We start from the raw sequence: 16,980 nt of genomic DNA, 5'->3' as shown, positions 1-16,980 counted from the left end.
CTTCTCAACACCTGCCTCTTTGATCATCACCTCCCTATACTCCTCCTGTGTGAAGCACCTTGGAATGTTTTTTTTTACATTAAACACATTATATAAATGCATAGTGCATTAGGGCAGGGGTAATACTCTTCATCCTACCCCAAGTTCAGCAATACTCTTTGTTCTATCCCAAGAATCTCAAAAGTACCTTCTGCCCTACCCAAGTCAGTAATAACGTTTAAATGTAGGTCTAGTTGAACCTACAGATAATAGAGATGCACATTGATAGAAGGAAAGATTATGAGTGGATGTTTCTGATCGTAGTACACCTATACAAGTAAAACCAATGCTGTTATCCCTAAAAAAAAAGTAATACTCCACCTGTTACTCGCATCAAACTGGCATCGCCTATCATCTATGTTTTCATTGGGGGGACATTTACGTCAGTAGTACTTAATGACAATTAAAATTTAAAGTCACTCTTGACATCTCAGTATCTTGGCACTTTGCACTCGCTCCAATGTGCTGTACTATGACGTGGGTTTGCAATTGTGATCCCACACTTGCCAGGCTCCTGAATTCTGCCACACCATTATCAGGGAAAGTGCCAAGCATTAGTCAGATAGTTCTCTGTGGGGAGAGAAAAAGATCTGGTGTGGACAAGTCACAACATAGGACTTCATCCACCTCATCACAGCCAGCTCTGAAGCAGCAAGGATAATGGGAGCATTTGCCTATCTAGCCATACATGGCAGTATGGTATGGAGCATGGTAGTGGGCGACCTAAATAGGAAAAAGTACATTAAAAATGAGGCAAAAAGAAGAAACAAACATTCAAGAGTCAGCAAGATTAAAGCAAAATTAAGATGGTTCATCAACACTTCTTATATTCCGCTGAATGCAAAGACTCAAAGCTTGTATGATGTTACAGTTTCTGTGGCTTTACCTTTGCTTCCCATTCCATGCCAGCCAATGAAATCCCAAGTAGCACGGTTACGGTTATTACCCCAATAATCCGAATATCGTTTGTGGGATCCACAATTGTTGCATTGTACGCCTGTGCAAATGTAACAGGAGTTCTGCATAAAGTCACATTAAATCACACCAAAATGGAGAATATACTTTCTGGATTTTGATGGCTACATTGTCACTGTACGTACATTCAATATATATCATTACAGTTTAGTAGAACTATTCTTGGGGCTGCTGACAGCTGAGACGCCTGCGTCCACACACACAAGAATAGCATAACCTTTTAAGATGTTTTTTGCAAAAGGGTAAACTAAATTTTGATCATGTGCAACACAATTGGCCAAATTCTGATTGGTTAGGTCCTGTGACCTAAATAGGCTTATCTCAAACAGACCCGCGCTATACCTAATTTGCATATAATGTGCTGACAAAGTTATTGATGTATCTGTGATTCTAACAATTAAATCTATTAACAAAATAGTGTGGCAGCAGATCAGTTAAAAATAACACACATCAAGGTTATAGTCAACATTTGTCATCTAACTTTGAAAACTGTTGTTAAGCAAAGGCTGGTACTGACAGCTTCTGAAAACTGGCCATTAAGCTAATCACTGGGCTTTGTCTGAGACAGATATTCTTTCATAGGATTTCAGGATATGTGCAGGCACCAGATAATGGTGAATTTCCAAACTAGTCAGCAGTCTGTGATTTATCTTACAATCGAAAAAAGAATAAGTTGACAATAAATCAATTTAATGTGAACAAAGTAGGCAGCTGATTTTATTAGTTTGTTAATTAGATTTAATTTAGTTCATAATATAATCAACAATAACTCATTTATTAAACATAACGTCGGGTTAGATTTTCATCAATTCACAGTCAATAGATGGAAATTCTATCTGCATCTCACTTTGTTCACGGAGCTCCGTTATTCTTGTTGCCACTGGCTTTTAACTCTGGATAGTCTTTGTGAATGAAGGAATGTGCTGAAATGATCTCCCTGCAAGTATCAAGTTAATAGCAGCGTGCTCAGAATAGAACCTGGGCAGTGCTTTCAGCAGATTTCCCCTTCATTCATGACCCCTCACAGTCTTTCTGCTTAATGTATTTCTGTGTTTTCATTCATAACCCAGCTAGCTCTGAGATGTTGACAAAGCTGAAATTCACCTTTATTCGATCTCCTCCTGTTGCTCTCCAGCAAAGGAAAGCAAAGAAATGCCATTTGGAGGCAGGGCTCTCCCAGCATACACAACAAATAAAAGGACGCTATTAAAAACAAGATATATAGTTTTAATAGAACAATTGGTCTATATACTTCATTGACAGGCTGTCTATGGTGGAAAAATTGAACTTTAAACCTTATGTGGGAATCAGGAGTGCTGACCTGCATCCTATCTTTGTGTAACACTGTGCTCGAGCATTCTTGAGAGTGTCCCTTAGCAAGACACTAATTGGGATTATGGCTCTTGTAAAAGGGTAAAGTGATTGTCGGTTAAAATGAATATGACTTACAATGAGGAGATCTCTCACAGTCTCAGCGAAGCCCACCGTGTGCAGAGAAACTGCCACCGCATTCGCAAAAGCAAAAATGATACCAATGGAACCTCCAAGCTCTGGTCCAAGACTCCTGGAGATCAGGAAATATGTCCCACCTGAACAACAGCACCAAAGAACACAGGAATGAAAACCAGTTTACTGTGAGCACAGGCCGTGGAAATATAAAGTACAAAAACAAAGGCCAATTCTCTTCAAGGGGGCTCAATTTTCGCCACTATTCTGAGCCGTTTTTTTGGCATCCGCTGTTTTTTTCAAGCAAACTAAAATCTGCAAGTTTCGCCAAAGTTTCTGCACATCGTAAACTATTTACGGCTGATTTTTTTTTAGTTCCCGATTTTTTGACGTCACTGAGGGTGCGGGCTCCCAGCAGCATAATTTCTGGCCATTTAAGTGAGTTTGTCCAACCAGGATTTTTTTCAAAAACGGCGCAGTGCACCGTTCTGAAAACCTTACCTATACTTAAGAAAATCGGTGCAGCAGATTGAGTTCCATGGCCCAGGATAGCAGTGGCAGGGGGGGCCATACGGCCCGGAATAGCAGCGGCAGCGGGCAGGGGGGCCATTTGGCCCGGGATAGCAGCAGCAGGGGGCCATTTGGCCCAGAATAGCAGCGGCAGCAGGCAGGGGGGCCATTTGGCCCAGTGGCACCGGGACTCTACAATTGCTTATGTCATGCTCCATCTTGTATGTTTCACTTTGCAGCCTCAGCCCTTCAGTGTGTCCCTCATTACCTTGGCAACCTCATTTTTTTGGTGCAGACCTTAAGCTCCACCCACAGAGCGAAACTTGCAGCCCTTTTTTGGCGCTGTTGGCCACTAAGAAAATATGACGTACCTCTACAACTGCGCCAAAAATCGGCAACGTGGAAAATTGTTCCCCTATGTTTGCGAGTTCTACTTTTTGTACAGAATCCTGTGTTGAATTTAAACAGGGCCTATAATGTGCTTCATTACTGTTGGCCATGCCTACAATATTTTCCTTTCTTATATTTCTCTTCAAAATCTGAATCCTGGCAACAGGAACAAGACAAAGCTGATTATGCCTCAGACTTATGGAGAAGAGGACAGGCTGTTTGGACCTTTCATTAAACCTGTTGATGTGAAGCCAAACCTATTGCCAGCCACCACCAACCATCCCCATCTTGACCTCTGAACTCTCTCCCTCTAGAAACATAGAAACATAGAAAATAGGTGCAGGACTAGGCCATTCGGCCCTTTGAGCCTGCACCACCATTCAATAAGATCATAGCTGATCATTCCCTCAGTACCCCTTTCCTGCTTTCTCTCCATACTCCTTGATCTCCTCAGCCATAAGGGACATATCTAACTCCCCCTTGAATATATCCAATGAACTGGCATCAACAACTCTCTGCGGCAGGGAATTCCACAGGTTAATAACTCTCTGAGTGAAGAAGTTTCTCTTCATCTCAGTCTTAAATGGCTTACCCCTTATCCTAAGACTGTGTCCCCTGGTTCTGGACTTCCCCAACATCTGGAACATTCTTCCCGCATCTAACTTGTCCAATCCTGTCAGAATCTTATATGTTTCTATGAGATCCCCTCTCATCCTTCTAAACTCCAGTGATTAAAGGCCCAGTTGATCCAGTCTCTCCTCATATGACAGTCCAGCCATCCCTGGCATCAGTCTGGTGAACCTTCGCTGCACTCCCTCAATAGCAAGAACATCCTTCCTCAGATTAGGAGACCAAAACTGAACACAATATTCCAGGTGAGGCCTCACCAAGGCCTGTACAACTGCAGTAAGACCTCCCTGCTCCTATACTCAAATCCCCTAGTTATGAAGATCAACATACCATTTGCCTTCTTCACTGCCTGCTGTACCTTCATGCCCATTTTCAGTGACTGATGAACCATGACACCCAGGTCTCGTTGCACCTCCCCTTTTCCGAATCTGCCGCCATTCAGATAATATTCTACCTTCGTGTTTTAGCCCCCAAAATGGATAACCTCACATTTATCCACATTATACTGCATCTGCCATGCATTTGCCCCACTCACCTAACCTGTCCAAGTCACCCTGCAGCCTCTCAGCGTCCGCCTCACAGCTCACACCGCCACCCAGTTTAGTGTCATCCGCAAACTTGGAGATATTACACTCAATTCCTTCATCTAAATCGTTAATGTATATTGTAAAGAGCTAGGGTCCCAGCACTGAGCCCTGCGACACTCCACTAGTCACTGCCTGCCATTTTGAAAAGGACCCGTTTATCGTGACTCTCTGCCACCTGTCTGCCAACCAGTGCTCTATCCACGTCAGTACATTACCCCCAATACCATGTGCTTTGGTTTTGCACACCAATCTCTTATGCGGGACCTTGTCAAAAGCCTTTTGAAAGTCCAAATACACCACATCCACTGGTTCTCCCTTGTCCACTCTGCTAGTTACATCCTCAAAAAACTCCAGAAGATTCGTCAAGCATGATTTCCCTTTCATAAATCCATGCTGACTTTGTCCGATCCTGTCACTGCTTTCCAAATGCGCTGCTATTTCATCCTTAATGATTGAGTCCAACATTTTCCCCACTACTGATGTCAGGCAAACCGATATTTAATGACCCATTTTCTCTCTCCCTCCTTTTTTAAAAAGTGGTGTTACATTAGCTACTCTCCAGTCCATAGGAACTGATCCAGAGTCGATAGACTGTTGGAAAATGATCACCAATGCATCCACTATTTCTAGGGCCACTTCCTTAAGTACTCTGGGATGCAGACTATCAGGCCCCGGGGATTTATTGGCCTTCAATCCCATCAATTTCCCGAACACAATTTCCCACCACTAAGGATATCCTTCAGTTCCTCCTTCTCACTAGACCCACTGTCCCCTAGTATATCCGGAAGGTTATTTGTGTCTTCCTTCGTGAAGACAGAACCGAAGTATTGGTTCAATTGGTCTGCCATTTCTTTGTTCCCCATTATAAATTCACCTGAATCTGACTGCAAGGGACCTACGTTTGTCTTCACTAATCTTTTTCTCTTCACATATTTACAGAAGCTTTTGCAGTCCGTTTTTATGTTCCCTGCAAGATTCCTCTCGTAATCTATTTTCCCCCTCTTAATTAAACCCTTAGTCCTCCTCTGTTGAATTCTAAATTTCTCCCAGTCCTCAGGTTTGTTGCTTTTTCTAGCCAATTTATGTGCCTCTTCCTTGGCTTTAACACTATCCTTAATTTCCCTTGTTAGCCATGGTTGAGCCACCTTCCCCGTTTTATTTTTACTTCAGACAGGGATGTACAATTGCTGAAGTTCATCCATGTGATTTTTAAATGTTTGCCATTGCTTATCCACCGTCAACCCTTTAAGTATCCTTTGCCAGTCTATTCTAGCCAATTCACGCCTCATATCGTCGAAGTTACCTTTACTTAAGTTCTGGACCCTAGTTTCCAAATTAAATGTGTCACTCTCCATCTTAATAAAGAATTCTACCATATTATGGTCACTCTTCCCCCAAGGAGCCTCGCACGACAAGATTGCTAATTAGTCCCTTCTCATTACACATCACCCAGTTTAGGATGGCCTGCTCTCTAGTTGGTTCCTCGACATATTGGTCCAGAAAACCATCCCTAATACATTCCAGGAAATCCTCTTCAACCGCATTGCTACCAGTTTGGTTTGCGCAATCAATATATAGATTAAAGTCACCCATGATAACTGCTGTACCTTTATTGCACACATCCCTTATTTCTTGTTTGATGCTGTCCCCAACCTCACTACTGCTGTTTGGTGGTCTGTACACAACTCCCACTAGCGTTTTCTGCCCTTTGGAATTCCGCAGCTCCACCCATACCGATTCCACATCATCCAGGCTAATGTCCCTCCTTACTATTGCATTAATTTCCTCTTTAACCAGCAACGCCACCCCGCCTCCTTTTCCTCTCTGCCTATCCTTCCTAAATGTTGAATACCCCTGGATGTTGAGTTACCAGCCTTGGTCACCCTGGAGCCATGTCTCCGTCATGCCAATTACATCATATCCGTTAACTGCTGTCTGCGCAGTTAATTCATCCACCTTATTCCGAATACTCCTTGCATTAAGGCACAGAGCCTTCAGGCTTGTCTTTTTAACACACTTTGCCTCTTTAGAATTTTGCTGTAATGTGGCCCTTTTTGTTTTTTGCCTTGGGTTTATCTTCCCTCCACTTTTACTATTCTCCTTTTTATCTTTTGCTTCTGCCTCCATTTTATTTCCCTCTGTCTCCCTGCATAGGTTCCCTTCCCCCTGCCATGTTAGTTTAACTCCTCCCCAACAGCACTAGCAAACACTTCCCCAAGGACATTGGTTCCGGTCCTGCCCAGGTACAGACCATCTGGTTTGTACTGGTCCCACCTTCCCCAGAACCGGTTCCAATGTCCCAGGAATTTGAATCCCTCCCTTCTGCACCATTCTTCAAGCCATGTATTCATCTGAGAATCCTGCGATTCCTACTCTGACTAGCACATGGCACTGGTAGCAATCCTGAGATTACTACTTTTGAGGTCCTACTTTTTAATTTAGCTCCTAGCTCCCTAAATTCATCTCGTAGGACCTCATTCCATTTTTTACCTATATCGTTGGTACCTATATGCACCACGACAACTGGCTGACAAATGTCCTGCACCCGCTCCGAGACATCCTTGACCCTTGCACCAGGGAGGCAACATACCATCCTGGAGTCTCGGTTGCGGCCGCAGAAACGCCTATCTATTCCCCTTACAATTGAATCCCCTAACACTATAGCTCTCCCACTCTTTTTCCTGCCCTCCTGTGCAGCAGAGCCACCCATGGTGCTATGAACTTGGCTGCTGCTGCTCCCCCCTGATGAGTTATCCCCCTCAACTGTACCCAAAGCAGTGTATCTGTTTTGCAGGGGCATGATCGCAGGGGACCCCTGCACTACCTTCCTTGCACTGCTCTTCCTGCTGGTCACCCATTCCCTATCTGGCTGTGTACCTTTTTCCTGCGGTAAGACCAACTCACTAAACGTGCTATTTACGTCATTTTCAGCATCGTGGATGTTCCAGAGTGAATCCACCCGCAGCTCCAGTGCCGCAATGCCGTCCGTCAGGAGCTGGAGGCGGATACACTTCCCGCACACGTAGTTGTCAGGGACACCGGAAGCATCCCTGACTTCCCACATAGTACAGGAGGAGCATATCACATGTCCGAGCTTTCCTGCCATGAATTAACCCCTAGATTAACTTAATTTGGCAACAACAATGCGAAAGATTATGAAGGAAATAAAGGAGAGTATCAAATTAAAAACCAATGCATATAAGGTGGCCACGGTTAGTGGGAAACTAGAAGATTGGGAAAATTTTAAACGACAGCAAAGAATAACTAAGAAAGCAATAAAGAAAGGAAAGATAGATTACGAAAGTAAACTTGCGCAAAACATAAAAACAGATAGTAAAAGCTTTTACCGATATATAAAACGAAAAAGAGTGACTAAAGTAAATGTTGGTCCCTTAGAAGATGAGAAAGGGGATTTAATAATGGGAAATGTGGAAATGGCTGAGACCTTGAACAATTATTTTGTTTCGGTCTTCACAGTGGAAGACACAAAAACCATGCCAAAAATTGCTGGTCACGGGAATGTGGGAAGGGAGGACCTTGAGACAATCACTATCACTAGAGGGGTAGTGCTGGACAGGCTAATGGATCTCAAGGTAGACAAGTCCCCTGGTCCTGATGAAATGCATCCCAGGGTATTAAAAGAGATGGCGGAAGTTATAGCAGATGCATTCGTTATAATCTACCAAAATTCTCTGGACTCTGGGGAGGTATCATCGGATTGGAAAGCAGCTAATGTAACACCTCTGTTTAAAAAAGGGGGCAGACAAAAGGCAGGTAACTATAGGCCGGTTAGTTTAACATCTGTAGTGTGGAAAATGCTTGAAGCTATCATTAAGGAACAAATAGCGGGACATCTAGATAGGAATAGTGCAATCAAGCAGACGCCACATGTATTCATGAAGGGGAAATCATGTTTAACTAATTTACTGGAATTCTTTGAGGATATAACGAGCATGGTGGATAGAGGTGTACCGATGGATGTGGTGTATTTAGATTTCCAAAAGGCATTCGATAAGGTGCCACACAAAAGGTTACTGCAGAAGATAAAGGTACGTGGAGTCAGAGGAAATGTATTAGCATGGATCGAGAATTGGCTGGCTAACAGAAAGCAGAGAGTCGGGATAAATGGATCCTTTTTGGGTTGGAAATCGGTGATTAGTGGTGTGCCACAGGGATCAGTGCTGGGACCACAACTGTTTACAATATACATAGATGACCTGGAAGAGGGGACAGAGTGTAACAAAATTTGCAGATGACACAAAGATTTGTGTGAAAGCGGGTTGTGTGGAGGACACAGAAAGGCTGCAAAGAGATTTAGATAGGTTAAGTGAATGGGCTAAGGTTTGGCCAATGGAATACAATGTCGGAAAATGTGAGGTCATCCACCTTGGGAAAAAAAACAGTAAAAGGGAATATTATTTGAATGGGGAGAAATTACAACATGCTGCGGTGCAGAGGGACCTGGGAGTCCTTGTGCATGAATCCCAAAAAGTTAGTTTGCAGGTGCAGCGGGTAATCAGGAAGGCAAATGGAATGTTGGCCTTCATTGCCAGAGGGATGGAGTACAAAAGCAGGGAGGTCCTGCTGCAACTGTACAAGGTATTGGTGAGGCTGCACCTGGAGTATTGCATGCAGTTTTGATCACCTAACTTAAGGAAGGATATACTAGCTTTGGAGGGGGTACAGAGACGATTCCGGAGATGAGGGGTGATCTTATAGAAACATTTAAAATAATGAAAGGGATAGACAAGATAGAGACAGAGAGGTTGTTTCCACTGGTCGGGGAGACTAGAACTAGGGGGCACAGCCTCAAAATACGGGGGAGCCAATTTAAAACCGAGTTGAGAAGGAATTTCTTCTCCAAGAGGGTTGTGAATCAGTGGAATTCTCTTCCCAGGGAAGCAGTTGAGGCTAGCTCATTGAATGTATTCAAGTCACAGATAGATAGATTTTTAACCAATAAGGGAATTATGGGTTACGGGGAGAGGGCGGATAAGTGGAGCTGAGTCCAAGGCCAGATCAACCATGATCTTGTTGAGTGGCGGAGCAGGCTCGAGGGGCTAGATGGCCTACTCCTGTTCCTAATTCTTCTGTTCTTTTGTTACTTACTGATATAGGGAAGGAAAAGAAAAGCTACTTACCAATCACCAGCCAATCACTTACCCCCTTGACTGTGACGTCACCTTTCAATTTCTTTCTACTTCTTTTTTGCCTTCTCACCCAGCACCAGCTGCACCGGCTGGCCTCTCGCCGACTGCCGCGGCCTCAGGAACTCCCGCAGGGCCTTTATAGGCCGCTCGACACTGCTCCCGCCTCTCGCCGACTGCCGCGGCCTCAGGAACTCCCGCAGGGCCTTTATAGGCCGCTCGATGCTGCTCCCGCCTCTCGACGCTGCTCCCGCCTCTCGCCGACTGCCGCTGCCGCCTCAGGAACTCCCGCTGGGACTTTATCGGCCTCTCGATGCTGCTCCCGCCTCAGGAACTCCCGCTGGGACTTTATCGGCCTCTCGATGCTGCTCCCGCCTCTTGACGCTGCTCCCGCCTCAGGAACTCCCGCTGGGACTTTATCGGCCTCTCGATGCTGCTCCCGCCTCTCGACGCTGCTCCCGCCTCAGGAACTCCCGCTGGGACTTTATCGGCCTCTTGACGCTGCTCCCGCCTCAGGAACTCCCGCTGGGACTTTATCGGCCTCTCGATGCTGCTCCCGCCTCTTGACGCTGCTCCCGCCTCTCGACAACTGTTTTGTTCCTTCACCCCCATGCTCTCTCTGAGATCATCTTATCTATGAGATCCACCTCCTGCTCCTTTTACCCCATTCCCTTAAACTGCTGACCATATCATTTCTCTTCCTGGCCATCACGCTAGCCGACATAGTAAATGGCCCCCTCTCCTTGGGCACTGTCCAACTCACTTTCAGAAGAGTTCTTAAACCCCCCCTCCCCCGAAAAAAAGCTCACATTTAACCCCTCTGTCCTTGCAAACTACAGACCCATCACCAACTTCTCTTCCCTCTCCAATGTCCTTGAACATGTTTTTGCTTCCAAAATCTGTGCCCATCTCTCACGCAACTCACTGTTTAAATCCCTCCACTCAGCTTTCCACCCCGTCCACAGCACCAAAATGGCCTTAACCAAAGTCAAAAATGGCATTCTCAGATTGTCACTATGGTGCATTATCTCTCCTTTCACCTCGACTTCTCTGGAGCCTTTGACACAGTCAGCTATACCACAGGGCTTAAATTATGAGAACAGGTTTCATTGACTAGGCTTGTATTCCCTCGCGTATAGAAGATTAAGGGGGTGATCTAATTGAGGTGTTTAAGATGATCAAAGGAATTGCTAGGGTGGAGAGAGAGAGACTATTTCCTCTGGCGGGGAAGTCCAGACAAAGGGGCATAACCTTAAAATTAGAGCTAGACCATTCGGGGGTGATGTCAGAAAGCACTTCCTCACACAAAGGGTAGTGGGAATCTAGACGTCTCTCCCCCAAAAAGTTGTTGCGGCGAGGTCAAATGAAAGTTTCAAAACTGAGATTAATATATTTTTGTTAGGCAAGGGTATTAAGGGATATGGAACCAAGGATGGTAGATGGATTCAAGATACAGATCAGCCATGACCTCATTGAATAGTGGAACATGCTCGAGGGATTGAATAGCCTACTCTTGTTCCCATGTTCCTATCTTCCTAGCCTTTTCCAGTGCCACTCCTCCACTGTCCAGCTCATTGGACTGCCCTCACTTGATTCCACTCTTACCTAACCTATCACAACAGAGCAATTCCAACAATAGCTTATTTTCCTGCCCTCTTACCAACTGTCATGAGTTGACCCTACCACTGCCTCCATGTTAGGCTGCTTGCCCAACATCCAATCTTGGATGAACCTCAATTTCCTCCAGTTAAACATTGGGCTCACCAAAGTCATTATCTTCGGCCTCACCTACAAACTCCGCATTTTTGTCAGTGACTGAATCCCCCTTCCCAGCCACTGGTTCAGGCTGAACCAGATTACTTGCAACCTCGTCGTACTATTCAACTCTGAGTTGAGCTTCTAACTCTATATCTCTCCGTCACAAAGATCGCTTACTTCCGTCTCTGTAACAACGCCCCTTTAATCACCTATGGCAGACGAGCTGCCGTGGATACCCTCATCCGTGCCTTTGTCATCTCCAGACTTGACTATTCCAATGCTTTCCTGGCTGGCCTCCCATCATATACATTCCATAATCAAAACTCTGCTGCCCAAACACTACCACGCAATAAATGCCGCTCACTCATCATCCCTATCCTTGCTGACCTACCTTGACTCAGAGTTCAAAAGAACAGGCATGGACAGTGTAGGACTCAGCGGGGGATGAAACAATAGTAAGCAATGTGAGTAAGCAGTAACCAAAGAATACCTGATTTGACTTTTCCATTCGTAGATATTGCTGATATGGATAGACCTGTAATGCTGGTTACAATTACAGATATAACAACGATTAACCACGTCAGAGCTGTAATGGAAGTGAAGAAATTATTATTTTTTCTCCGCCACTGAAAAATACCCTGTACTTCATGCTCATTTGACCATGTATCTAGAATGAGAAAACGGACACTCAGTGCATGCTTTGACTGATTCCATGATTATGAGTAGGACCGAATGTAAATTGTTTGGAGAGAGAGATTACTCCACACTACGGGATTCTGGGTACAAAATCCTATCTTTAGTTTGGCTCAACAACAACTTATATTTATATAGCACCTTTAATACAATAAAATGTTCCAAGGCTTTTCACAGGAGTGTTATAAAAATGTATTTTGACACCGAGCCTTATAAGATGTTAGGGCAGATGACCAAAAGCTTGGTCGAAGAGGCAGGTTTTAAGGAACGTCTTAAAGGAGGGAAGAATAACGGAGAGGCGGAGAGATTTAGGGAGGGATTTCCAGAGCTAAGGACCTAGGCAGCTGAAGGCACGACCGCCAATGGTGGAGCATTTAACATCAGGGATGTTCAAAAGACCAGAATTGGCAGAGCGCAGAGGTCTAGGGAGATTATAGGGCTGGAGGAGATTACAGAGATAAGGAGGGGTGAGGCCATGGATGGATTTGAAAATAAGGATAAGAATTTTATCCTTGTTAACTGGGAGCCAATGTAGGTCAGCAAGTACAGGGGTGATGTGTGAATGTGACTTGGTGTGAGTTAGGACATGGGCAGCAGTGTTTTGGATGACCTCAAGTTTATGGAGGGTGGAACTAGGGACTAATATGTAAATTATTTATTTTGTATTGAGTCACAACCATAGAAGGGTATGTTGATAGGGTTGAGTTGAAGTAGGGTGGGAGGAGCCTTGTGTGGAGCATAAACACTGGCACAGGCGAGTTGGGATGAATGGCCAGTTTCTGTGCTGTAAATTCTATATAACATTTCTGTCTTATAAGAGATACTTGTGTCCATGGACTTATACCAATATTAAGAAAAGAAAAATTCCCATCGATCTTCAGAGGTCATATGAATTTTAGACCAATGATTGAACATGAATCAATAAAACCACAGCAACCCTTTCTATCCGATGTGAGATGAAATTATTCCGTGAAACTAAATAGCTAATAATAATATAGGAAAAGCTGTGCAACATACAGAAAAATCCAGATGATAAATGCAAGGCTGTTTGCATGAAATTCAATTGACTTAAATAGTAGTTAATGCTTAAAATTAAAGAGTGAAGGTGCACCAAACAGTTCCCGCATTGCTGATGCAACAACTGAAATGGATGAAAGCTGCTGGTTCAGTGATCAGTTTCTTGCTGTCTTGTGCTCAGCAGGGAAGCAGGATGCAAGGAGTGGGCAGGAGATAAAACAATTGACATTATCCCTCTTGTGTAAGATAAAATGGCATTTGCTGTCTTGGAGATGGCCATAACGCTGTCTCTCCCAATTTCAGCTCCCTCTTTTAACAAATTTGTTCCTGTGATGTGGACGATTCTGGCAAGACGCATTTATTGCCCATTTCGAGTTGCCCTGAGTAGGTAATGGTGGACCTTCTACTTGAACCGCTGCAATTCTTGAGCTGAAGACACCCCAACAAAAATATGATGGTTTTGTTGGGCATGTATAGAACACCAGCGGCAGGTCGGGGCCATAAAAGGAGCGGAGCTGCGGGCCCCGGAACCAGCATGGCGGCGTACCACCTCAGGGAACAGCGTGAGCTGGTGCAGGAGAGCGACGTCTTGGAGGATGTCGCCATAACCCACATAATCCAGGTTAGTGATTGGAGCGTGGGCAGGTACAGCAGGAGTGGCGCGGGTGGGGCGCAGGAGTGGCGAGAGATTGCAGAGCGACGTGATCGGGGCCCAGGAGAAGTGAGCCTTCTGGGCGCAGCTGAGGCGAGGGCCCAGGGGCAGCATGGGCCAGCCCACTCTGTGATGTGTGTGCATACTAGGTTCATGCAGCAGAGCTGGTCTCTAATCGTCTTGGTTAATCCTTGCCATTGGACCAAGACCTAGCTCTTAAACCCCATGTGGTGACTGGTGTGCAATGGCCACCACACGTTAAAAAAATCCACGCACAGATATCTTCCATCCTTCAACATATAGTTCGGGACCTGGAATATCAGGCCCTTCATTGAAACACCTGTGAACTCATCCCTTTTTGGTGTGGAAGCAAGTCATCCTCGATACGAGGGACCACCTAAGAAGAAGAAGATAGCTATGCTTCACCTTTTACAAAGGTGCCACTGTGCTGGGGTGGTCAACAACCAACGTACCCTGATTGACTGCATCCGAGATCGGCAGGTCCTGGCATTGACCATGGAGAGCAGTCTTCACAGGCCCAGATCATCAGAAAACCAGTTGCAGCTGCCATGCAGCATAGCAAGCTATGGCCTGAACCTAGGTTCCATCACCCTGCAGGCATGCTGCAATATCGACCCATGGAGTGGCACCGAGGCCAACCCTCTGAGCAACAATCTCATGCAGCAGTAACTCCATTTCTGTAGCCCTCAAACAGCGGGTCAAGTGCTACATCATTTGCCTGCACTTTTGATTTCTTCTCTCTTCATTTTTGCCAGTCATTTCTTACTTCCCCGACCCTTTCAGTCCTGGATACTCCCACCACTGTGTTCCCAGCACATGCCCTACACCCGGAGCTATTACGATAGTGAAATAATCTCAGAAAATTGGGTCAAAATAGCACGCATACATTATTGTCAATGCAAAACCCATTTAAAATCATTCAGGTGTACAGTGTGTGCAGGGGAGATCACAGCTGAGCCCAGTCCTGCCCTGCTCTCACTAAACACGTGCAAACCTTCTGTATGCTGGATGACAGTCAGTCGAGAGAATCCTAACTGATTTTGCCCTCCTAAGCACAAAGGCACAGAGGCAAAAATTAGCTGACTCAACAAAGAGCAGAGATCATTGCATGGATCAATATCACACCACACAATTTATTTATCCACTGGCCCACCACTAGGGGAGCCTGTGGAATTATTTAACATACTTTGTAAAGGTGAAAAGGAAATGAATTGCGGGAAGCACTCAGCGTACAGCGTGCTCACATCATAGTATTACTCCATAGTTACATTTTCTTTAGTCCTGTGAGAAGTACTCAGTTTACGTAGTGCTCACACCAGGTCCCGCTCACCCATCACCCCTGTGCTCGCTGACCTACATTGGCTCCCAGTTAAGCAATGCCTCAATTTCAAAATTCCCATCCTTGTTTTCAAATGCCTCCATCGCCTCACCCCTCCCTATCTCTGTAAACTCCTTCAGTCCGCTCCACTCACCCCCCACCTCCCCAGAGATATCTACGCTCCGCTAATTCTGCATCTCTGATTATAATCGCTCAACCACTGGTGGTTTAAGACGCTCCTTAAAACCTACATCTTTGACCAAGCTTTTGTTCACCTGTCCTAATTTCTCCTTATGTGGCTCGGTGTCAATTTTTATTTTGTTTCATAACACTCCTGTGAAGCGCTTTGGGACGTTTTACTACGTTAAAGGTGCTATATAAATACACGTTGTTGTTGTTGTTGCTGCTGACATCACAGTAATTGTTCTCTTTAATCTTTTATTTATACTAAAACATTGCACACCAAACTATCTTTTTCATCTTTTTCTTTAACATCAATACAACAAATTCAAATTTCATGCACAGGTCACTGCTTTTTAACGAACACTGAAATCTAATAGATATTTTGAAGTTGATAAATGTACCATTACCTATTCCAGCCTGTGCAGTAATCCATGACAATCGCAAATACAGAATAACACCCCAAATATTTAACATACATCGAATCTAGATAAACGGAGAAACAGCAACAATAATTACATTACATGCATTTAGGAAGGCACCATACTCAAACCAATCCACATGGCATGCTCATAAAAATATGCACAATGTCATTGCTATCTAGCCTATAAGGAATAAAATGTGGGTTACAATGCATAGTGAATAGTTTTACTGGTAATACACTGGGAGGGGCATAAGGTACATACATTCCGCTATTACAGTACTAGTTACATACTTTCAGATCCTGTGCCAATGTCAGCTTTCTTAATTTTTTATCAGTTTCATGCTGTCACTAATGTGCATCAGTGCTCAGCACACGTGCGGCATAATAAACAAGGCTTGAGATTAGAAAGACCTTTTATCCTACAGCGCTATTGTTATGTGGAATAAACTTCCTTTAAAAAATGGACTGAATATCTGGCTAGGAATGGAATTGAGGATTATAAGAATATGTACCGATAGAGGTAACTGAAAATTGTGTGGAATGTGATGGTTCTTGAACCACTGGCCCATAGAAATGCAATGCCAAGAAAGGCAACCATACTAGGATATGTGATGTCAGGTTTAAGGTCAGCAAGGAAACCCTTAATGGGCTAAATAATCTTTTCTAATTCGATACTGTCTAATGGTTTTGTAAGGTTGTTCATGTTATATACAGCAAATAATTGGCAGCAGGTTTAAACCTTGGGGTTCTGATGACCTTCATGACTTTATTCCTATAGTTCATTTTGTCATCAGAATCACTCAATTGAATTGCAGCATCATAATGCCCTGCAAACTCTCACCTGACATCCAAGGAGCAAGTTCGAAGCCAAATGGATTAAAAATCATCTGATGTGCCAAACATTGGCAAAGATACATTAAGTTAATCACTCATGTGTGATTCTATAACCACATAGGGTATATGTGCAAAACAAGTGGCACTCTATGGTCTAACTAGATACAGACTCACGACCTGTTTATATCAAGGGTTGTTTCATCTGAGTTCTGACCTCTGTACACAGCTAATTAACATTCAGTTTTCTGCATAAATGAGAATCCTAACAAGTTCCACATGTTAATAACATTAATTATTCGCAGCATTTATTGCTCCTTTTTCTACCAATGTTCTCCCCTTCTACCCTCAACTCGAAGACA

General features: G+C 44.2%; 1 protein-coding gene across 1 annotated transcript in view; it reads right to left on the bottom strand.

Annotated features, from left to right (window-relative positions):
* slc12a3 (solute carrier family 12 member 3) overlaps positions 1-16,980 on the bottom strand; it is a 77,147-nt gene that overhangs the window by 46,664 nt on the left and 13,503 nt on the right. Inside the window, exons 3-6 of the mRNA XM_070897903.1 lie at positions 15,774-15,849; positions 11,973-12,068; positions 2,464-2,603; positions 926-1,036 (exon numbers count right to left, since the gene is read on the bottom strand). Of these exons, the coding sequence (XP_070754004.1) occupies positions 926-1,036; positions 2,464-2,603; positions 11,973-12,068; positions 15,774-15,849 (423 nt within the window). The remainder of the gene's footprint in view (positions 1-925; positions 1,037-2,463; positions 2,604-11,972; positions 12,069-15,773; positions 15,850-16,980) is intronic.

The sequence above is a fragment of the Pristiophorus japonicus genome, chromosome 13, assembly GCF_044704955.1.
Source record: "Pristiophorus japonicus isolate sPriJap1 chromosome 13, sPriJap1.hap1, whole genome shotgun sequence".
Taxonomy (NCBI): Eukaryota; Metazoa; Chordata; class Chondrichthyes; family Pristiophoridae; genus Pristiophorus; species Pristiophorus japonicus.
This window is presented reverse-complemented; position numbering and strand designations above follow the sequence as displayed.